This window comes from Monodelphis domestica, chromosome 7 (assembly GCF_027887165.1).
Source record: "Monodelphis domestica isolate mMonDom1 chromosome 7, mMonDom1.pri, whole genome shotgun sequence".
NCBI classification, from domain to species: domain Eukaryota; kingdom Metazoa; phylum Chordata; class Mammalia; order Didelphimorphia; family Didelphidae; genus Monodelphis; species Monodelphis domestica.
In genome coordinates this window covers 85,131,591-85,155,197 of record NC_077233.1, presented here as the reverse complement: position 1 = coordinate 85,155,197, position 23,607 = coordinate 85,131,591, and the positions used below count along the sequence as shown (strand labels likewise).

Below are 23,607 nucleotides of genomic sequence, written 5' to 3'. Positions count from 1 at the left end.
AGGCAGTACAGTTGATAAAGTGCCAGACCTAGAGTCAAGAGGACCTGGGTTCAAATCTAGCCTCAGATACTTCCTAGATGTGTGATCCTGGGCAAGTCACTTAACTCTAATTGCCTAAGAAGGTAAGGATTACAACAATAAAGGATTATGGGTTTCCAATTAGAATATGTAAAAAATCTGAACACTATGATGTAAGAAATGAGAAAAAAAAACTGCTCAGAACTGACACAGAAAAAGTACCAATTAAAGACACTATAGATCATTTCTAGGCAAAAACCCTCTGCTGAAAATTCCAGTGGCTAAATGTAAACCATTCCAGTGACAAATAACAAATTCTGCAAGCAACTAGAAGAAAGACCTCCAAATATAAAGGAAAAGAAAAGTTTGAGTAATGCAAGATTATTCTTCAACTAATAGAAAACCAAAATAGTGAAGATTCCTTTATTTCTAACAGTACAGAATGGAATAATGCATACAAAAGAGTAAAAAGGTGCTCAGACTTCAATCCAAAGTAACATATTCAGAAAACCTGAGTCTAATCATCAGTGAAAAAAAGATAAAAAAAAAAGAGCTATTTGAAGTATTCCTAACTTCTCCTGCCCATTCCCTACTTCCCACCCTTAAATGAGCAGAATATTTGCTTTGCAAGCACCTCAGACAAAAGAAACACAAAGAAAGCAAACAGTAACAACAAAGGATAGCCTAAGAAATGAAATAGAGTCAAAGGCTGACTGTAAATAAAAAGTTTTTATGCAAAATATGCCAATAATTGGCTCCAAACCCCCCCCCCCCCCACCAAGAATCATTCCTCAGTAGATAAATGGTCAAAGTACAGGAACAGAGAGTGGTCTGAAAAAGAATAATAGGAGGTATAATATATATATATATATATATAATAATAGTCTAAGTGGATGGTAATGAGGACCTACACCAAGGTAGTAGCCAGGAAATACTGGCCTGTAGAGAAAGTTAGACCCAACAGAACTTTGTGACTGATGGAACATGCAAAATAATGGAGAGATCGGAATAAAAGACAACCCAACGTTATAAATTTGTGATACTGGGAGACAATGATGGTGGCACAGAAAGAAATAGTCAACTTTTGGGGTTTTCTTTCAAATCCTCAATTCTGTGGCTCATGTTAAAAGCTAACATGTCTGCAGAGCAGAGGTGTCTAATATGTAGCCACAGTCTATATGTACCTACAACAGTCCTGAGTGCTGAACCAGATTAAAATGTAATTGGGAAATACTTAAGAAACTAAATAAAAGCCATTTAAAACACTGATAATGCTATTCATGTAGTTTTCTAAGTCAGTATGTGCCTGCAGGGATTCTCATGCTCCATTTACTGGTCCTCCTTTCCATGTGAGTTTGACACCACTGATGCAGAGGTCTCTAGGTGATGCAGTAGATAGAGGGCTGGACCTGGAGTTAGGAAAACCTGAGTTCAGATCTGGCCTCAGATACTTTCCAGCTGCGTGAGGTCATGCCACTTAACCTTTGCCTCAGTTTCCTCAGTTGTAAGATGGGGATATCACCTACTTTAAAGTATTGATATGTGGATTAAATGGGATATATTTATAAAATCCTTAGAACAGCGCCTGGCATATAATAGATACTTTAAAAATGCTTGTTTCCCTCTTTCTGGTACAAATAAATTAGTCAAACAGGAGATCCAGGATACTAGATCTAGCTCTGACACTAACTCACTAGGCAAATCACTTGACTTTTCTAAGCCTCTGTTTCCTCATTTGTCAAATGAGACAATCATCTCTGCTTGGCCAGTTTCCCAACAAATAAAGAAAAATTGTGCTTAGCACAGTACCAGGCACAAAGTAAACCTTAACAAATGCTTATTGAACTGACTAAAATAACTGATGGAAAAGTGCTTCAGAAAATTAAAAGTTCTGTGGAAATGTCATCTTATGTTTTCTTTTATTACACAGCCTTCCAAGAACATGATTATCAATCAATTTTAATAAACATTTACTAAGTGCCTACTATATGCCATTTATTGTGTTAAGAACTGGTACATAAAGAGACAAAAGATAGTCTCCACCCTCAAAAATCTTATAGCTACTGACATCCTAGATATGATAACAAGTTAAGGGGAGATGGGCAATTTAATTTATTCTTACACATTCCTCTATATTCCTTCTAATTCCCTTTTAATCTGGTTAACTCATAACCGGATCTCCAACTATGAAATGTGACTGGGAGAAAGCACATCTGTCCTTTTAGAGAGATGCTGCTTAATGAATCAGCCCCAAGAACAGGCATTGGTTCTGCAGTCTTATCAAGTCCCACCACTGATGAATCAGCAGTTACTTTTCAACATTAGGAATTTTGGATATGTTGGGTGGGTTGGGACATTGGGTTGGACTTGCCTCAGAGGTGTAGTTCAGAAAAGTACATGATTAAAAGCAACGGAGAAATTGAGAGGCACTGGATGACTGGTTCAGCTGCTAGATGATCCCACTGGAAGGAAATATGGCAGCCAGATGGTCCCAGAGAAGTGAGTTTGTATCTGTCATATTGGGGGTATTTAAGATGAATGAGACTTGAATGAACTCTAAAAGGGAGGGAGGAAGAAATCAGTTGGATTACCATTGCAGTGGAAGGAATAGGCCAAGGTAAGGGGATGGGAAATATAGTTAAAGAAAGTGACTGTCTTAGTATCAAAAGATACCAAGGGCTGAGCCTGGACTCCATGTTCCTGGAATCAAGGAAGATAAGGATGATGAAAATCTTCCCCTCCTTCACTTAGAAAGTATCCATTTTTATGACCCTTTGCAGATCACAAAATGGTTTTCCCATAACAACCCAGTAAGGTAGATGGTGCATACTTGCCTCTGTTTGACAGATGACAATAACTGAATTTTTTAAATATTTAATTTTATTTAATTAATTAATTTAGAATATTTTTCTATGGTTACAAGATTCATGTCCTTTCCCTCCTTCTCCCCAACCCCCTCCAGTAGCCAATGTGCAATTCCACTGGGTTTTACATGGGTCAGACAATAACTGAAATTAAAAGAGGTTAAGTATCTTTACTGAGTTTATATGCCTAATAAATGTCAGTCAGGATTGAAGACCAGGTCGTCCAATTCCAATTTTTGCTATCCTGTGTTGCCATTTCTGCCTCTCTCTTATTAGATTGTTAGTTATCCAACAGTTGGGACCCATCCTCCTCCTTTTGTGGTGTGGTCCCACACACTCTCTTACTAGATAGATTTGTCAGTGGTGCTAGAGAAAAGGGAGGAACCCGCTGTTTGAGAGCTTCTTGATAAGCATTTCCCAACTTCATTAATTTGCTTTCACTCTTATACCACTCTTCCATGCTCCCTTGCTCAAAGAAACTCGAGCTGGTGCTTTCTTGTTCTTCCTCCTCACACTTTCCCCCTAAACTTACCTGCAATAAAACTATAGAAGCATAGGATGTTATGTTAGTTCTAGAAAGGGCTTTAGTGGGGCAGCTAGGTAGCATAGTAGTTAGAGCTCCAAGTCTGGAGTCAAGAAGACCTTAGACACTTACTAGTTCTGTGATCTTGGGCAGGTCACTTAACCCTGTTTGCCTAGCCATTGTTGCTCTTCTGTCTTAGAAGAGATACTAAGATAAAAGGGAAAGAAAGAAAGAAAGAAAGAAAGAAAGAAAGAAAGAAAGAAAGAAAGAAAGAAAGAAAGAAAGAAAGAAAGAAAGAAAGAAAGAAAGAAAGAAGAAAGAAAGAAAGAAAGAAGAAAGAAAGAAAGAAAGAAAGAAAGGAAGAAAGAAAGAAAGGAAGGAAGGAAGAAAGAAAGAAGAAAGAAAGAAAGAAAGAAAGAAAGAAAGAAAGAAAGAAAGAAAGAAAGAAAGAAAGAAAGAAAGAAAGAAAGAAAGAAAGAAAGAAAGGAAGGAAGGAAGAAAGAAGAAAGAAAGAAAGAAAGAAAGAAAGAAAGAAAGAAAGAAAGAAAGAAATAGAGAGAGAAAGAGAGAGAGAGAAAGAAAGAGAGAGAGAGAAAGAAAGAAAGAAAGAAAGGAAGGAAGAAAGAAAGAAAGGAAAGAAAGAAAAGAAAGAAAGAAAGAAAGAAAGAAAGAAAGAAAGAAAGAAAGAAAGAAAGAAAAGAAGAAAGAAAGAAAGAAGAGAAAGAGAAGAAAGAAAGAAAGAAAGAGAAAGAAAGAAAGAAAGAAAGAAAGAAAAAGGAAGGAAGGAAGGAAGGAAGGAAGGAGGAAGGAAGGAGGAAGGAGGAAGGAAGAAAGAAAAAAAAGAAAGAAAGAAATAGAGAGAGAAAGAGAGAGAGAGAAAAAGAAAGAAAGGAAGAGAAAGAAAAAAAGAAAGAAAGGAAGGAAGGAAGAAAAAAGAAAGAAAGGAGGAAGGAAGAAAGGAAGGAAGGAAAGAAAGAAGGAAAGAAGGAAGGAAGAAAAAGAAAGAAAACACCTGCTGCAACATGCATAGGTGTGGGAAGCAAATCCCAAATCAGGGAAGTGATCTGTCCAAAGACATATAGCTACTTACTAGCAGACCTGAGATTAAAACCCACATTTTTCTGACTCCCTCTGTGATATACTACCTCTCCAATCATATTAAATTTGCTAATTTCATGTATCTTTGAACATGAATAAGAATAAAAACAAAAGAAATTAAGTAACACTAATGGTTTAATAAGAAAAGCAAAAATATAAGAGGAGTAATTCAGGCAATAAGTGCAATAGGTATTAACTGTAAATTGGAGCAGTTTTCTAAAGCTTCATAGAGAGGGAGCCTTTGGAAACACCATAAAGGATAGGTGGGATTCGGATTAGTGTGCAAGAGGGGGGATTCAAGATAGGGAGAACTGTGTGAGCAAAGGGTTGGAGGTAGGAATGAGCATGACCTATGAGAGAGAAAGACATCAAATATAACGACAGTTGAAGTGGAAAGTTTGGTGTGGAGCAATATTGTAAAACAGGTCCTGAAAGGCAGGCCTAGGACAGGTCGTAAAAGTCACCCAGATAAAATGTCTAAGGCAAGATTCAAACTCGGGTCTTCCTGACTTCAAATCCAGTACTCTATAAACTGTGCCACACAGATGTATGTATTTGATTGAGAAAATATATGTTGCCAAAAAGCTACTTGTGGGGACTGTGGGGGCCAAGGGGTTAAATCCCCCCAAGCACTTTCCCCTCTTCTCCTGACATTCCTTTAAAAGAGTCAGGAAAAGGGCACAGCTGAGTCACCTTGGGTATAATGATGTGGAGGCAGGGAGAACCTCCTCCCTGGCTCCAGAGGCCAGGCTCTAGTCAAAATTAATTTTGTTGACTATTTACTTCCCTTAATGAGCTACCTTGGCAGAGAGTAGATCAATATGCACATTGCTTCTAGCTTAGGAGCAGCAGAAGCCTGAAGCCTGATAGAGGAACATGGTGGAATAAAGCTGGATGGTTAGGAGCTTGCTGATGACAAGTGGCATCCTTTTAACTCTTCACTAACCTCCTCCCCATCTAGTTCCAAGACCCCATGTGACACTCCAGCCCACGAGCTATTGTAATAAATCCCAACAGCTACCAAGAATATTTATGATGCTTTTAAATAAATATCTTATCAGTCACCATAGAACATACTGGGAAAATACTTATGTGCACTAGACTATAGAAGGTATATTTGCTTATTAATAAATCCTGGCTGACTGAACCTTTTGTTAAAATTAAATCAAAATAAAAAATGACAGTGTTAGTCTAAATCCCTCATGGTGACTTCTGTAAAGCAATAGGCGCTGTTGGAGTGGTTTGGAATGGCAATAAAGGCTTTTTATGGCATTGTTGGGTAGTGCTGGGCCAGAAATGTTGTGGTGAAAAAAGGAGGAGGATGGGAAAGGAACAGGAAAAGAGCGTAGTTGGGTCACCCCAGCCCTGGTAGGGAAATTAACCCGAACTGAGCCTTTTAGAGGTAGGCAACGGAGCAGAACAAAATCAGGCTAGACTTCAGGAATATTTCACTGGGTTTATTTAGGGTTTAGGAAAAAGCTAGGGGTTGGATCTATAGAGAAAAAGGAGCTCAGCTGTTCCTGGGGTGGGGGTGGGGAGACTTTCTGGAGAAAAAGGCTATTCTCTGGAAAAAGGCACTCCTCTCATTTTGAAGAAAGGTCCCATTCTGGGGGGAAAAGGTACGAAAACCTTCTCTCTTCTTTTATACTTTCTCAGACACCTGCCATAAAGGAAATAGGAAGTTCTGAGGAAGTTGAGATAGAGAGTCCTGGGAGATGTAGTTTCCCAGGGTTTAGAGCCATTCCAAAACGCACAGTAGGATGGTTTCAGGGTAGTGGTGAAGTGTAACTGAAGGCAGGGACTGTTTCTTCAGTCTCCTCACCCATGAAATAATAATGACTATTATTGCACCAGTTAAGGAAGCTGCCACAATAGTCAAGTCTGAAAGAAACTTTCTCCTTGTCCTCCAAGGAGGACTTCATCATGTGACAAGGAAATCACTTTAAAAGACTGATATATATTAATTTAAGGTTGCCAAGGAATTCAGCTATGTAATTTCTTAATGAAAACTCAAGTCAGCCGTCAACCTTTTATGGAGTTTAATTACAAACAGGATGAAGAAAGGAATTAGAGATAGAGAGAGAGGGAGAGAGAAAGGGGAGAGAAGGAAATAGGGCTTAAATACCCCTTCTGTTTAGGCTGGGCCAAAAGGCCCAAGCCCTTAGATAGCTGGGGCAAAGAAAGGAGATCAGTCCCTATTACTCATGTGACCAAAATGGAGAAACAGTCTCAGGGGCCTCCACCTCCAGCTTCCTTCAGAGCAAACTTCTCAAAGCACCACCTCTCAGACCAAAAACCTCTCCAACCAACCACCCCTCAGTCCTCAGACCCCGCTATCTTTAAGGAAACCATCCAAGTTCCCTCCCCTCAGTTCTCACATCTACCAATCACTGTCCATGTCTTCCCTGTGCCAGTGGTGGCTCTAGCTTAACCCAGGACCGCCCAGAGATCTGTGGCTTTGCACATGTCTGTTGAAGGTCATATTCTCAAATAATTAAATCTTGATCCTTTGTTGCAGCCCTTCCTAAATCCTGTTAGGACCGAGTGGGGTGGAAATTGTATTTTCCAAGACCTGGTTCTGTCATTCCAAGTATCTCTATTGTATCAATTCTAAAATCAGTCATGACTCAAAGAAATTCCTGTTCTATGCTTAAGCATAGGTCAAAGCCCTTTCCATTGTTCAGCAAAAGGTTTCTGTCCTAAAGTAATCTTTTTTTTTTTGTAGGTGGAAGTACTTTATTTTTTTTTTAAATATATTTTATTTGGTCATTTCCAAGCATTATTCGTTAAAGACATAGATCATTTTCTTTTCCTCCCCCCCCCACCCCCCATAGCCGACGCGTAAGTCCACTGGGCAAAAAGGTTTCTGTCCTAAAGTAATCTTAAGAAGGGAGGAGGAGGAACCTCCCATGCCAAGGGGGTTCACATTCCAATAGAGTTCCCACTATCAATAGGAAATTTTTCAAGTATGAAATTTCCCAATGGTGAAATTTCCAACATTTATAAGTCTAAGAAATTTTAAGGTTTACAATCCCCCCTGATGATCATTGGGAGACTAGTCTCCCCATTGATCATTTAACATAATCATTTTTTTTTCAAATTCACTTCTAACTAAAGATATACACAATATTCAATTTTCTAAGAGAAATTAGAATAGTGAGAGAGGAAATAGAAAAGAAAAGAAAGCAAAACCAATGTTTTGCTAGGTGCATTGACAGAAAGCCAAATTAGGGGCAGTCCCTTTTGGCATAAATGTGTACAGTTACAATAAATGTTCAATCAAAAGTTCAGTCCAATCAATCACATCCAAAGTTCATTCTTGATCTTCTTGATGAAGTGTAGGTTTTCGGCATCTTTCTGCAACAGTTCATTCTCTGGATATAAAAGTTTCAAGCTTCTTTCTTGAAGATCTTTTCTCAAACAGAATCAAAATCTTTGAATTTTTTTTATAAAAGTAAAATCTTAAACAAAATTCTTGGATTTTTATAAGAATACAATCTCAAACAAAAAAATTCAAAAATTCTTAGATTTTAAATTAAAATACAATCCCCCCTGAAGTAAGTATTTAAAAAAAATATCAAGTTTAGCTCAGAATGCAATGTTCAGTTATGGGGGTGTATGTGTCAATTATCAAAAGAATAGAAAAATAATCAAAAACATAAGAAAAATTCAAAATACACCTTGTATAGGTCCAGTTTAAAGTAATTTCTATCCACAAGTATGTAGGACAGAATGCAGTAATATTTCACTTAGCCATTTGTAGCCAAGACTACAGGAAGTTGCCATAATATAAGAAGAAAAGAATTAGAATTCTATTTTGATGGGGAAATGTCATTCCCTTGTCTGATTTTTTTTTCTCTTCAGAGATATAGGGAGCCAGCATGATAGTCAAGCTTTGTACTTGTTTGAGTACTTCATAAAGAGTGTAGATACAAGGAAGTCCTACGACTTAAACATAAGTTAAGCGTCGCAACCTCGAGTCTCACTTTAATATTTCTTGTGTGCTGTATTGGCACTATTCAGGTTTAGTATGTGCTCCTTGTTTTTATCCCTTTTCCTGGAATCAGACACAAACATTAATCACAGTCCTATAATATTTTATCAATAAATGGCAGGTTCCCATAGTTTAAAGCTTTTAGGCATATATTGATATTATAGCAAGTGTATATATATTAACTTGTATTACTGCAGGGAAAAATAATATTAATATTAATTATGTGTACCTTCAGTACAAAAAATGAGAAAAAAATCAAATATTCTGATAAAAAAATAAAAGAAAAGAAATAAGAAAAATAAGAAAAAAAATCAGTAATTCAATATATTCTTGAAAAAAAAACAGCATCCATTTGTCTATGGATTATTATCTCCAATTCATATGATAAGATAGAGGCACAATTCATATAAGATAGAGTCAATCAGTCTCAGCAGAAGATGCTTTCTTCACATGTGAGCAGTGAATCCAAGAGTCCCTTTCTCCAATCTTTATAGATGTTGGAGTAGTTAATAATATTTGGAATGGTCCTTCCCATGAAGGTTGAGTTGCTCCAGTTCGCTTGAAATTCTTGATATAAACTTTATCTCCTGGGTTCAGGTCATGCAGAGAAAAGTCTAATGGTCCGGCTTGTACTGCAGCTCTGGATTCATGAAGTTCACGTAGTTTGTGCTGTAACTCCTGTATATAGGAAGCAATAGTAATATCTCCCCCTAATAGCGATGTATAAGCCGGGGAGAAAGGCTTAGCCTGTATGGGCGGATGTCCAAAAAGCATCTCAAATGGTGAAATATGTAAGTCTCCTCTAGGCCTGCTTCTAAGATAAAATAGGGCCAGAGGGAGAATTTCAGGGAATTTTAAATGGGTCTCAGTGCATAATTTGCCAATCATAGTCTTAAGTTCTTTATTCATCCTCTCCACTTGGCCTGAGCTCTGGGGGTGATATGGAACATGGAATTTTGGAGTTATCCCCAAGCAAGAATATATTTGGTTTAAGACAGAATCGGTAAAATGACTCCCTCTATCGGAGTCAATAAGTGCTGGCAGGCCAAAACGGGGAATAATTTCCTTTAAAAGTATCTTTGCAACAAAATCTGCTGTGGCTCGGGTCGTAGGAAATGCTTCCGGCCATCTGGTTAGTTGATCTACAATTACTAGACAAAATTTATAACGTCCAGCCTTTGGCATCATTATGAAATCTATCTGTAGATGTTCAAAAGGTGTGTAAGCCAGAGGACGTCCCCCAAAGGCTTTTCCACGATATGCATGTTGGTTATATGCCTGGCAAATAGGGCAGGCTGAACATACTTTAGAGGCTACAGTAGTTATACCAGGGGCTATCCATACTCTCTTGACAGAGTCCACGATGCCCTGGGTGCCAAAATGACCATTTTTATGAATAGATTGGCAAATTTGGTTATAGAAACTTCTAGGGAGCAGGGGTTTTCCTTCAGATGACACCCATACTCCATTAACTTGTTTTGCTTTAAATTTTTGTTTCCATTTTTCCACTTCCTTTTCATTATAGGAGAGTGATAAATTTAAATTATCAGTGGTTGTTAATGTTAAAATTAATCCAGGTCCTTCTACGGCTGCTAGTTTTGCAGCGGCATCTGCTCGGTCATTTCCTCTAGAGACAGGGTCAGAGCCACCTGTATGGGCAGAGCAATGAACTACAGCTAGGGCTTTAGGCAGCTTGAGAGCAGAAAGAACTTGACAAGGAAATCACTTAAAAGACTGATATATATTAATTTAAGGTCGCCAAGGAATTCAGCTATGTAATTTCTTAATGAAAACTCAAGTCAGCCGTCAACCTTTTATGGAGTTTAATTACAAACAGGTTGAAGAAAGGAATTAGAGAGAGAGAGAGAGAGAGAGAGAGAGAGAGAGAGAGAGAGAGAGAGAGAGAGAGAAAGGGGAGAGAAGGGAATAGGGCTTAAATACCCCCTCTGTTTAGGCTGGGCCAAAAGGCCCAAGCCCTTAGATAGCTGGGGCAAAGAAAGGAGATCAGTCCCTATTACTCATGTGACCAAAATGGAGAAACAGTCTCAGGGGCCTCCACCTCCAGCTTTCTTCAGAGCCAATCCTCAAAGCACCACCTCTCAGACCAAAAACCTCTCCAACCAACCACCCCTCAGTCCTCAGACCCCGCTATCTTTAAGGAAACCATCCAAGTTCCCTCCCCTCAGTTCTCACATCTACCAATCACTGTCCATGTCTTCCCTGTGCCAGTGGTGGCTCTAGCTTAACCCAGGACCGCCCAGAGATCTGTGGCTTTGCACATGTCTGTTGAAGGTCATATTCTCAAATAATTAAATCTTGATCCTTTGTTGCAGCCCTTCCTAAATCCTGTTAGGACCGAGTGGGGTGGAAATTGTATTTTCCAAGACCTGGTTCTGTCATTCCAAGTATCTCTATTGTATCAATTCTAAAATCAGTCATGACTCAAAGAAATTCCTGTTCTATGCTTAAGCATAGGTCAAAGCCCTTTCCATTGTTCAGCAAAAGGTTTCTGTCCTAAAGTAATCTTAAGAAGGGAGGAGGAGGAACCTCCCATGCCAAGGGGGTTCACATTCCAATAGAGTTCTCACTATCAATAGGAAATTTTTCAAGTATGAAATTTCCCAATGGTGAAATTTCCAACATTTATAAGTCTAAGAAATTTTAAGGTTTACAATCATCATAGCTACAATTTATATAGTATTTTAAGGTTTACGAAGCATTTTACAAATATTACATTATTTGGTACTAACAATAACTTTGGGAGGTAGGTGCTATTATTATCTTCACTTTATAGATGGGGAAACTGAGGCACAAAGGTTAAGCAAATTGCCCAGAATCACACAGCTAGCAAGCATCTGAGGGTAGATTTGAACTCAGGTCTTACTGACTTCAAATACAGCACTCTCTCCATTGTGCCACCTAGTACAGTTAAATTGAACACTATTTATATCCTCCCTATATCAGTATGTAATGTGAGGAGAATGGGGCACTGGGAATTGTAGTTTTTAGGATAATAGATTCTAATTATACACCTAGTATGCAGGTATCCTGAATCCTGATCAAATCTCTTTCCACATTTCTTTGTTTTGAGTTTTCTCCCTAGAGAACAATCTTTCAAAATCTTTGATGGTTAAGGAATTTGAAATACATGAAAAGAATATTAGAAGTTTATCCATTCTGGTGCCTTTATCCACAATGAATATTGAGCAGAGTTGGCTCTGCCTTGATTATAATATGAATGTGTGCCACTCTAATTCTTTTTAGTTTTTCCTCCAGATCGTCTCTTTTTCCTGAAACCCTAGAGCATGAGTTTTAGGATAAACAGTCTTCATCAGCCCTTTGGAAACATTCTCATTATTATATTATCAGATAAGGTTAGCCCTAGTGACACTTTATGATATTAATTTGTTTAACATAGGTTTAAATTAGGAAGTCATTCCTTAAGTTAAACCTTAAGACCAGTAATTCCACTGCAACCCTTGCCTGCTTTGTCAGTTCTAAGATAGAAGAGCAGCAAGGGCTAGGCGATAAGGGTTAAGTGACTTGCCCAAGGTTACACATCTAGAAAATGTCTGAGATTAGATTTGAACCCATGTCTTCTTGAGTCCAGTTCTAAAGTTCTATCCACTATGCTACCTACCTGCCCCATAATTCTCACTTGACTAAGGTTCTAGGAAAAAGAAGGATCTTTTCTGTATTCTTTGCTTAGTAAATTAAACTTATTCTTTGCTTTGTGAGATTGAGTGTTTGCAAAGGGAGTTGATTTCCATACTTGGAAGCAGTAACGAATTGATATTCCCAAGTGCCATCTGAATAGGTTAAGGGATCAAGAAGAGAGAAATGAAAGGTCACCAAAGCGACCATAATACAAATCAGAAACTCTACATCCTCAAAATCAGGATCAAAAATTCTAAAAGCTCGTTTCAGTTCCTTTTGAGATTTGAAAGGATTTTCTACAAATTTTGGGAAATGTCTTTTTATGGATTCAAGTTCCTGCAAGGTGAATTATCTATGGACCTTAGACTGAAGTACACCAGTTGTTGATGAGAACTTAGTGACTTCTTTTAAAGGACAGATTTTCTCTGGTTCACAGTCAGGCTTATTGTCATTTCCACCTTCATTTTCCTTAGGTGCACTATCTGTTAGTCCATTATCCTTGCCCATAACCTGGTCTAGCCCTTTTCCCTTAATCAATTCCTCAAACACAGTCTTAATCATGCTTTCCAGGTTGTTATCAATAGACAGTATCTCTTCTGTCTTTAGGGGAATCACAAATCTATATATCTTCCTTAGTTGGTTCAGAGTCAGAAGATTTGCCATTAAGAGTACATATACTTGAGCCAGGATTTGCCAGAGTATGAATTCAGTTTGAAAAGGTATTTGAGGTACAGACATTGTTATGTTGCCTATATAGTCCAAAGAGCCAACTATCATATGGGTCATTCTACTGTAGATTATATTATATACCCAGAAACAAGCAATGACAGCTATAATCACAGCTCCAAAGATAACTTGTTTGAACATCTTTCTTTCATTTCTATCTGCTGTACCTTAGGATTGTGGGGTTCAGTCAATCTTCGTGGTGCCAATTGTAATAAAATAGATACTCTGTGTTACCAATTGTAATAAATAAATAAATAAGGCAATGCAGTGTCCCTGAACAATCTGCAGGGATCTAAAAAACACTATCCACAAGCAGAGGATAAACTGTGGGAGTAAAAATACCGATGAAAAGCAACTGCTTGACTACAGGGGTGGAGGGGATATGACTGAGGAGAGACTCTAAATGAAGACTCTAATGCAGATACCAACAACATGGAAATGGGTTTGAATCAAGAACACTTGTGATACCCAGTGGAATTGAGCGTGGGCTATGGGAGAGGTGGTGGGAGGAAGGGGAGGGAAGAAAAGAAAATGATCTTTGTTTCCAATGAATAATGTTTGGAAATGACCAAATAAAAAGAAAAAAGAAAAAAGAAAAAAATTTGCAAAGCCCTTTAAAAAAAAAAATAATAGTCTGGCTTGACTAGAAAGATACTAGGGGTATCTGAAGGTGCCTAGTTGTAGCAGAGAGAGAGTGATACTAAGGGAATACTTGAGGGTGCCTATCAATTCCTGAGATGGCTAATTGATTAATATTTTTCTTACCCTTCTCCCTCAATACCTCCCTTCACCTTCCACTTCTTCTGAAGCCTCAAGCTTTGCCCTTCCCCCTCCTTCCCAGAGTGGGCTATGAGGTTTATGAGGAAAAACTCTTTTCTCTCTCTTCTCAAGTAAGAGGGTTTATTGGGAAAGACAGGACAAGAATGGAAGATGAGGTGAGAGGGATGGGGTTATCCCTAATCTATAATGTAGGTTAGAAGGATTTTGAGAAATATCAGTCCTGTCACAACTGTGACACAAGTCTGTCAAGGATATGGGAGGACAACTGGTTAATTTTCTTTCTTCTTTCTTTAAACTCAAGTCTCAGAGATACCAATATCTTCTTCACCACACTAAGCCACCAACAAAAGTTAATTTCTTATCAGCCTAGCTCCAGAAGCCCCCCAAAGGGTCCTTCAGCCTAGGACAAAAGCTAACAGAGGTCCTGTTCAGAGCTTCTTCCCCCTTCAGCCTGGCTTGACTCCCAACTGCCTTTCCTGGGAACATTCTATTTGGAATGTTCTTTTTTGATTGACAACTGAGTTCCTTTACTCTTGTGATGCATGCTTGTCTTGTAAATCTTCTCCTTTACACTTGGTAACATTCTGTCTAAGTTCCATAGCTCAATACTTCAAATGAAAATCCTCTTTTGTTCTCACGGAAGCATATTTATTTACCCTTTCCAAAAAAAAGTCTTGATTTCCCTCTCTATGAATCATTCATCTCTTTTTCTTCACTAGAGTAGTGTGCCTTTCACAGATCACCTCATCTCAGCGTGGGGGAGAAAGATTTGGAATGGTTCTCATATTCCCTTTCTCTTTGTCTTTCCATTTCCCACCTTCCTCTATGGCAAAGGGGATAGGCAATGCAAATTACCATGGAGCTCTTACCTGAGAAAGCCTGGAAATAAGGACTGGGAAGTGTAGATGTTTTTATCTTAGGTCCCTATGATATACAAGTTGGTAGGGGCAGAAAGTGGGGGTGGATTCTTTACTATGGTAAAGATTCATGTCCTTGCTACATCATTATTAGAAATATACTCTAAAAGACATCCTGCCTACCACTGTACCCCTTCTCCCCACCATGTTCATATTCATAACTATGTTATTTGTAAGATCAAAAAACTGGAAACAAGCTTCTGTCAGTGAAATTTAACAAAAGGATAAATTGAGGCAAATCTCTGAGCAAGATAACTTTTATTAGCAGGGGCATGCTGCCTGTTAATAAATGGGTCAATGTCTAAGTCTCCATTTATGCCAAAAACCCAGAGCAAGAGGACAGCTTTAACATGAAGAACCACTAGATTAGATGAGTCCTAAAGAGCTTTCCAGTTCTACCCTTTTGAAACCTAAGAATTAGAGTTGCCCAAGAATACAGTAGGATGGATTAGAAGTGCCTGGCATATAGGAGGTAGTTAATAAAATTGGCAAATGAAAGGTAGGAAATCCTCTGTTAATGGAGATGTTTAAGTGGAATCTTTGATGACCTGTTCTTGGAGATATTTTGGAAGTGACTCCTTCTTCAAGGATGGATTGGACTAGGGGACATCTAAAACACTATAATTATAGGATAAAAGGCAAATTAAGTTGCTGTAAAGTGAGTATGCCTGACTCCTGGGATTTTCCCTGAACTGATCATTTCTAGAGTAATAGAATGAATTTAATGGATTTTCCTAGTTCTTTATTGATGGCTTTCTCCTCTAAACCAGGAAGGCAATTTTCCTGTAGGTGGTCCTTGCTCTTGCTTTTGGGATTGCTGAAGCTATTTGGGATTGCTGAAGCTCTCACCCTGGCAGAAACATCTACAGGTGAGTTGGTGATGAAATCTTATGAGAGAAGCATCTTTAAAGGAGACCAGAGGAGAAGCTTTTCTATTTGCAGAGGGGCCTGAAGGAGCACCTGAACTTTGGGAGCAACAAAAGCATAAGTCTCTGGAAGATTCTCCCTAATAACCTTCCCTCCTTCCTGTCCAGAGTCTGTCTAGTTTGCTTAGAGGGAGGAGACTGATTGTGCTTCCAGGGATTGGGTAGCTAGGACTCTGGGACACTAGCCCTGACCTTAGTTGTCTCCTTCATCCCCAGGTATTTCTTCTTTACCCATGGGAGAGGCAAAAGTGACTTCAAGGATAGGGGAAAATGCCACCCTTTATTTTAGGGCAGACTTCCAGTTATCAAATCTCAGTGTTACCTGGTATCGCCTCAGCCAGCATGGACCAAACACCATGGTGTATAGTTATCATTTTGAAGCTGAGCAGATAGAGGACCAGACTACGGAATTCCAGAAGCGTGTCTCCCACTCCATCAAGCCAGGGGAGGTGATGCTGACTTTGAAGGATGTGAGACTGCAAGACAGTGGGACATACAAATGTATCGTGGAGGATAGCCAACATTCAGTACAGGGATATGTGATTCTCCAGGTGACAGGTAAACTATGACTTCCTTCCTTCTCTATCATGTAGAAACTAAGAAGTCTTCTTCAAACAGTGCTCAAGTCATAGAGCCCTTCTCCAGAACCTTCAGCATGGAAAAGGGTACACATGTACATTATAGATCTGGAATGGACCTCAGGGACCATCTTATAGTCCAACTTTCTCAATTTACAGAAGAGAAAGCTGAATATGGTAGGTTAAGAAATTTGCTCAAGTTCTCATTGGTAATAAAATATCACACCCAGGATTTTAAAAATCCTAGATAAATAGGTCAGGTGTTATCTGCAGTGATAGTTGAGGAAGTGAAAGTCCAAGAGAGGTTAAGGTTGTAAAGCTACAAGTTTATTGCATACTAACTTGCTAGTTTGTGGCAGAGCCAGAACTAGAACTCAGGTCTTTCTAATAGTGCAGGTCTATACTCTTTCACTATGCTTCTGAATCAGGGGCTGTGGTGTTGGAGTGAACTGTAATGGTGACTGGATGTCTTCTTCCCACAGCCCCAAAAGAAACTTTACACGAGGATGAGGACTCAGTGGTGATTTATTCAGTGTTGGGGCTCTTCCTTGCAGGCCTGATGGTGTGGATGATTTCCTTCAGCATTTTATATAAATGGGGAGACCAGGAGCACCCCCAGGAACTAGGAAATATGACATGAATATTGGAATTGACATGGAATATGGAATAACTGGTAACTGTTTGACTAGTGACTTAATAGTCTAATACCCCTATCCTTTCACTAAACAGACATCTGACCCAGAGCAAAATGTGCTCTTAACAAAAAATTTGATATCAGTCATTTACATTTTAGTGTGACTATTTAGTTATCTCTTTCACAGGGTTTTTTGTTTTGATTTTAATCTTTTTTCTTCCAATTACATGTAAAAACAATTTTTAACATTTGTTTTTAAAACTTTTAAATTCCAAATTCTCTTCTTCCCTTTCCCAGCCTTCAAAAGGCAAGCAATTTGATATACATGCATGTCCACTTATGTAAAACATGTTTCTTTATTAGCCTTGTTGCACAAGAAAAAAGCCCCCCAAGAAAAATAAAGTAAAAGAAAATATGCTTTGATCTGCATTCAGACACCATCTGTTCTTTTTTTTTTTTCTGGAAGTGGATAGCATTTCTCCTTATAAGTCCTTTGGAATTGTCTTGGATCATTCATTGAATTGCTGAGAATAGATAACTCATTCATAATTGATCATGATATATTGCTGTTAGTGTGTACAGTATTCTCCTGGTTTTGCATCAATTCATATAAATCTTTCCTGGCTTTTCTGATCCCATTCTGTTTGTCATTTCTTATAGCACAATAGTATTCCATCACAATCATATACTACAACTTGTTTGGCCATTCCCAAATAATAGGTATCCCTTCAATTTCCAATTCTTTGCTACCACAAAAAGAGGTTCTGTATTTTTGTATATGTAAGTAAGCCCCTTTTCTCCTCCTCCTTCTCCTCCTCTTCCTCCTCCGAAGTGGTGTTGCTAGGTCAAAGAGCATGCACAATTTTATAGCCCCTTAGGCATTGTTCCAAATCCTCTCCAGAATGGTTGGATCAGTTCACAACTCTGCCAATTGGTGACCCTCCTAATTTTTCCACATCTCTTCCAACATTTGTCATTTTCCTTTTTTGTTATATTAGCCAATCTGCTAAGGTTTTGATTTGCCTTTCTCTGTCAATAGCATCTTTTTATATGACTATAGATAGCTTTGATTTCTTCTGCAATTTGTGCATTCATATCCTTTATTTAACATTTAACAATTGAAGCACGACTCTTAGTCTCATAAATTTTATTCAATTCTCTGTATGTTTGAGAAATGAGGCCTCACAGAGAAACATGCCATAAAAATTTCCCTCTAGTTTTCTGCTTTCCTTCAAAACTTGGCTTCATTGGCTTTGTTTGCACAAACCTTTTAAATTTAACATTATCAAAATCATCCATTTTATATCTCCTAATGCTATCTCTTTGCTCATAATTTCCCCCTTATTCATAGATCTGAAAGGTAAAATATTTCATGCTTCCCAGGGGATTATAGTCTCATGCAATTAAAAGACTTTGATCCCTTCTGAAGGAATTTTAGATCTTAGTAAAAAAGTGAAGAAAGCATGTTTTTAGAGATGAAGTATGATTTCTTTGAACTCCTTAAAAGTCATATCACATTGACAGATTTAAGGTGAATAAAATCACTGTGTTCCCTCCCTGCCAAACTGCTGTTCAAACCAAATGTTCTTCCAACACCCCCCCATCACAGTCTAAATTTACACATTTAAGTTTTATAAAAATCTCTACAAGTTTTTTTTTTGTTAAAGATGTCACCCTAAAACCAAACCATTACTAAAATACATATTGGTGGTGCCTTTTGTCTTTGTGTGCCAATCATTTCCCAGTTGGATCCTTCAGCATAACAAAGAAAAACTAAGCAAAAACATCCAATATGGGAACATTATTTTGTCCTAATAGTCCTATATATGCAGCCGATTATATAAAAATTAGGAACTTAAGAAACTTTGCTGAAAAGCAACTTAATGAATATCTTAAAAAAACCACTAAAAACCCTTTAAACGAAATCCATTTCTCAAAAATCTTTTTAAAATATTATTAATATATTTGGATCTGTGAATTTCTTCAGTGTAACAGCACTGAGTACACTGCCTGGCATATAGTAGGCGCTTAATAAATGTTTATTGAATTGGTTTATTAGATGAATTCTACAACATTGTGTGAAATAGGTGGATCTTAAATGACTTGCTCAGTCATAGAGTTAATTTATGTATACACATGTTTGAGTCTCATCATAATCAATGATTGTGATGTCATGGCCAGCTTACCTATTGTTAAAAGTCTTCTCTGGCTGACTTTTAGGCTGGGATTCTTCTATAAAAAGGGCAGTTCAGTGGGACTGACCCTCAGCTTTGATGATTCCATGTAATTAATTATATCAGGTTCTAAGGAACTGACATGCTAATAAAACTCATAAGACTAAGTGATAAATTACAGTGCCAGTTCATTAATTTGAAATGAGAAATGGAGTGGGGCAGCTAGGTGGTTCAGTGGACAGAGTGCTGGACCCAGCATCAGAAAGATCTGAGTTCAAATCTGAATCAGATATTTCCTAGCTGTGTGACCGTGGGTAAGACACTTAACCCTGTTTGCCTCAGTTTCCTCATCTGTAAAATGAGTTGGAGAAGGAAAAGACAAAACACTCCAGTTTTTTTGCTAAGAAAAACCCATGGACAGATAATACGATACATGGGGCCACAAAGAGTTGAATATAACAGAACCCTGACAAACAATAAGAAAGAATGTTCAGCATTAATTTGCCTTTGACTGATAGATATAGGAGCCTGAGGATTTTTGTTTGAATCCTACTCTGGTACTTTAAGGCCTTCAACACAAATCATTTGAACCTCTCTGGGTCTCAATCTCCTCATCTTTGAAATGAGAAATTTGCACCAGATGATCTCTAAGGTCTCTCTATTTGAGGATTGTGGGGGGCTCCTGATTGTTCTCCAATGTTAAACACCTAATTCTAAAAATGTTTTACTGTTTTTCCTTATAATTCCTGCACCATAGCATATTATCTGGCATACAGTAAGTGCTTAATGAATATTTATTGTTTGTTTAAATGACTAAATCATATGACAAACATTACTCCTGAGCTCCCCAAAGGGAAAAGCCAAATTCAACATTCCAGTGAAATTTGGTAAGAATATATATTATTTTAGAGAAGAATTACTAGGCTGGATCTTCGATCCTTTGCAAGTGCTTAGAGTATGAATGTTTCTTTCAACAGCCTTGGATCTTTCCAGATGACAGGTCCATTGCTCTGGGCCTCTCAAGTTTCTTCTAGGCTTCTCTTTACTAATATAAGTTCCCTAATTTGTGTTGGAGTTGGAATTGAAAATTTTAGCAGCAGTGTGATTTAAGGCTGGAGTCCCTTCTTCAAGTGTAACTACCTGAAAACTTCTGAGCACTGGCTGGCTGCAAGGTCTATCCATATCTAAGCTTGGGGGTCATATTTTCTGAGTTTAAGTTGGCCAGAGCACAGAAGCCTAGCTTGTGACCAGTCCTTTCCTTCATTATTATTGGACTCTGATCTTTACCAGTATCGTATGTCTCTTGTCTGGAGGGAAAAATCTAAATACGATAAAAGATATATTGATGTCAGTGACATTGAGACATGGTGGTTATCTCAGGATTCCACTCAGCTTGGATACAAATAAATATCCTAAGAATGACCTTGACTAAAGCTATTGCTATCTTGGTGAAGGGAGAAGGGGAGGGAACAAAACCTTTTGTAAGTGAAAAGAAAAAAACGCGTTATACTTTTGGTGATCAGATTTTTAAGGCTATATATGTCGCTATGCTATACACTATGTACAAGAAGCTATTTCTGAGAAAACTGTTACCTTTTATTAGGCAAGCAAAAATTCTTAGAATAAATCCTACTTCATAAAAGTTTTTAGTCTTTCATAAAGAAATCTCAAATGCATTTTGCCCTTATAGTTATAGTAGACAATAAATTGTAGTAGTAATAATATAGGTTTGATTCATCACTGAGCCACACTTCTGCAGATAGGAATTCCTACATTAGTAACACCTTGAGCCCTGAATGATCAAGAAATGGCACTGGTTGATGGAGTGGTCATTCAGGACACCCTTCTAATTTCTATGATCTTATGGCAAAAAGGACTGATTTCACTCATTCTAAGGGATAATTCCTTTCTAGTGGGTGAGTCTTACAGCAGTGGGTATATAAGACCTAGAGTAAAGAAGACTTGAGTTCAAATCCAGGTTTAGATCCTCGTTAACTGTGGCCCTGACAACTGCTGTCTGCCTTGTTTTTCTTGACTGTAAAATGGGGATTAAAATACACTTATCTCCCAGGAGAGTTATGAAGATAAAATGAAACGATCTTTGTAACATGCTTTGCAAACCTTTAAAAGTATTATGTAAATACTAATTATCATCAACATCATAGCTCTTGGGGGGAGCCTGCCTCTACTGAGTGGGGACTACCTTTGCTTACTGGCTCAGTAAGTCATTCAGTCCAAATTGATATAGGTTTACCAATTGTATTTCTATATTTACCAATTACCAATTTATATAGGCTTTCCCAAGGCGGGCAGTAAAAGAGGTACTCACAGTGCAATATCGCTTTGAGGAAGGGAAAGCCAAAGAAACAAGACTTTATTAAAGTTCTTCCTATGTGCCAGGCACTGTGATAAGCGCACTACAAACATTATCTCAGTCCCCATAACAACTCCAGGGTAGTTGCTATTATTCATATTTTATAATTGAAGAAACTGAGACAGACAGAGGATAAGTAATTTGCCCAGGGTCACATGCTAGTAAGTATCTGAAGCTGGATTTGAACCTGAAGGAATGATCTCTTCTCCCCTCTGTTTTAATCACTGGAAACATAGCCAAGGAAAGGAGTCAGGCTGGAGTTGGTTTCCTCTTCTTCCTCCTCCCAACTCAGGCTGCCTTTTTCCAGGCACCTTGTACACAAGATGGCAAAGAGGAAGGAATGCTTCATGGGATTATCTGTGGAACAAGCCTCATGATTGGCTAAAAGCAACACTGGGTTTAGGCAAGGAGGAAGTTTACCTGGTTCTACCCTCTTATCTCATCCAGGACCAAGGTGGTTTGTAAAACAGGGATGGGGGCAGCTGGAACAGCAGCTGGAGCCCTGTCTGCCCTCCTGCCTTCTGGTTTGGGCCCTTGAACTGCAGGTTCTCTCTTTTCCCTTTATTGGTCCAAGCCCAAGACAGATACTAGAAATCTAAGTGAAAGTCCATGAATGTTTTTATTAAAAAATAGCCAGTTGGGCAATTCATCATCTCAAAGGGCAAGCCTCTTCCTGATGAGTCAAACATCTGTGCTGGCTTGATGAATTTTTCTCATTTCCAGGGATTTTTTTATCTAAATAATCCACCATGTAGAATACAGGCACCTTTCCCGCTGGAGAGTTCTTGCTTTTTGGTTCACCAGATGCTCACCCTACTGGCAGGATAAATGATTTTATACATGTTATAATTGAGTAGGTTACAACTTTGGTTATCATCAGTTACAATCTAGTCATGTTGTTCTATTCTCCCAAACAGGCTTTACTTGAGAAGGCTGGTGTGATATGAATATATGATATGAATAAACGTGACCCTCCTTAAAAGTTTCACATAGCTGTCATGAGTATTTCAGCAATGCCTCTCAGTGCCTAGCCAAAGGATCTGTTTTGCCTGAAAACTGTTGTTCAAGCAGTCTTGTACTTTATAGAGAAAACCAGATTTTCAATGGGACCAGAGTACTGTTTCTGGCAGTTCTTAGACATTAGAGGGACTTACAAATTAATTTTCTGAAGCATTTTGTATATGATTTGCTCACAAATATGAAAGCGAAAATTTAAAAATACTTGCTTTTTTTCCCTAGTTCATTCAAACATGTTAGATTAAAAACTGATCAATGAGTTGCATAGGTAGTGGCCATACAATGTTCCAGGCATGGGCCCTAATAGGAAGTATTGACAGAAAAGGAGAAGGTGATGACATCATAATCAGCTAGGGTGGTCATCTCGCTTCACAAAGGGCCCAAGCTCCTGATTGGCTGCCCTCTGACCAATTGAAATAAGGCATCTGGTATATAAAGGATTCCCCTAGCAGGCGTAATTTCACAGGCGCCTGGACCAGTTGAGGGATGTTAGCGGAGCTCAGGCTAGCACCATGTCTGAGAAACGGAGCCACCCAGGACCCTCGCATCCCCGTTCCCGAACCCGCTCTCGCTCCTCAAGGGCCCAACTACAGTTCCCTGTGAGCCGCGTGGACCGCTTTCTGCGCCAGGGCCACTATGCCCAGCGGTTGGCATCTGGTGCCCCTGTTTTCCTGGCTGCTGTGCTGGAGTACCTGACTGCTGAAATCCTGGAGCTTGCAGGCAATGCTGCCCGTGACAACCAGAAGAGCCGCATCGCTCCCCGCCATGTGCAGCTGGCTGTACGCAATGATGCTGAGCTCAACCAACTCTTTGGAGACGTCACCATCTCACAGGGTGGAGTCTTGCCCCGCATCCATTCGGAGCTCCTGCAGTCTGTGAACAAGGCTCAAAGTAGCCGGAACCTTGGAGGAAATTCTTTTATCCAGACAGTGAAGACCAAATGAGCCCCAGCTCATGGACCCATCAAGCGAGCCCAGCAAGGGTAGCCACTTCCTTTATTCTGGGTCCTTCATCTCTCCACCCCGATCCCACTAACTCTATTAAAAAGAGATTAAAACTCGGAATAACATTGTCCAGTTTCCTCATTCACCTTGCGCCACACCTAGCCTCTCCACTCCACTGCAAACTGGGTCATTGGTATATGACTCTTTCTTTGCTCCCTTAATCCCTGGAACTGCCTTTTGATTAGATTCCTATCTCTTTTTTATGTCATTGATGATTTTGAGTGTCATGCTCCTAATTCCATTTCCCCCATAAATCTTTTTGATTTTTATTTCACAATTTTTGCAGTGGACAGTGATTTTTAGGAACTATATATACAATTGTT

At 38.7% G+C, this 23,607-nt stretch overlaps 2 protein-coding genes across 2 annotated transcripts; both read left to right on the top strand.

Moving 5' to 3' along the window:
- The first annotated feature begins 901 nt into the window (after nt 1–901).
- LOC103104859 (butyrophilin subfamily 1 member A1-like) lies at nt 902–17,348 on the top strand. The gene is made up of 4 exons (XM_056804884.1): nt 902–2,517; nt 15,348–15,446; nt 15,720–16,061; nt 16,564–17,348. Exons 1-4 carry the CDS (start codon nt 2,472–2,474, stop codon nt 16,719–16,721), a joined length of 645 nt encoding a protein of 214 aa, XP_056660862.1. The 5' UTR covers nt 902–2,471; the 3' UTR covers nt 16,722–17,348.
- Nucleotides 17,349–22,726: 5,378 nt separating this feature from the next.
- On the top strand, nt 22,727–23,347 carry LOC100030614 (histone H2A-beta, sperm-like). Its single transcript, XM_001380041.4, has one exon. The coding sequence runs from the start codon at nt 22,793–22,795 to the stop codon at nt 23,222–23,224; it is 432 nt and encodes a 143-aa protein (XP_001380078.1). The 5' UTR covers nt 22,727–22,792; the 3' UTR covers nt 23,225–23,347.
- Nucleotides 23,348–23,607: the final 260 nt, after the last annotated feature.

Bases quoted from the DNA above. Each gene is read 5' to 3' on its own strand.
- LOC100030614 (XM_001380041.4), top strand. From the start codon at position 22,793: ATGTCTGAGAAACGGAGCCACCCAGGACCCTCGCATCCCCGTTCCCGA.
- LOC103104859 (XM_056804884.1), top strand. From the start codon at position 2,472: ATGATCCCACTGGAAGGAAATATGGCAGCCAGATGGTCCCAGAGAA. The intron at 2,518-15,347 runs GTGAGTTTGTAT...CCTCTAAACCAG, and splicing joins AGCCAGATGGTCCCAGAGAA to GAAGGCAATTTTCCTGTAGG. The intron at 15,447-15,719 runs GTGAGTTGGTGA...CTTCATCCCCAG, and splicing joins CCTGGCAGAAACATCTACAG to GTATTTCTTCTTTACCCATG.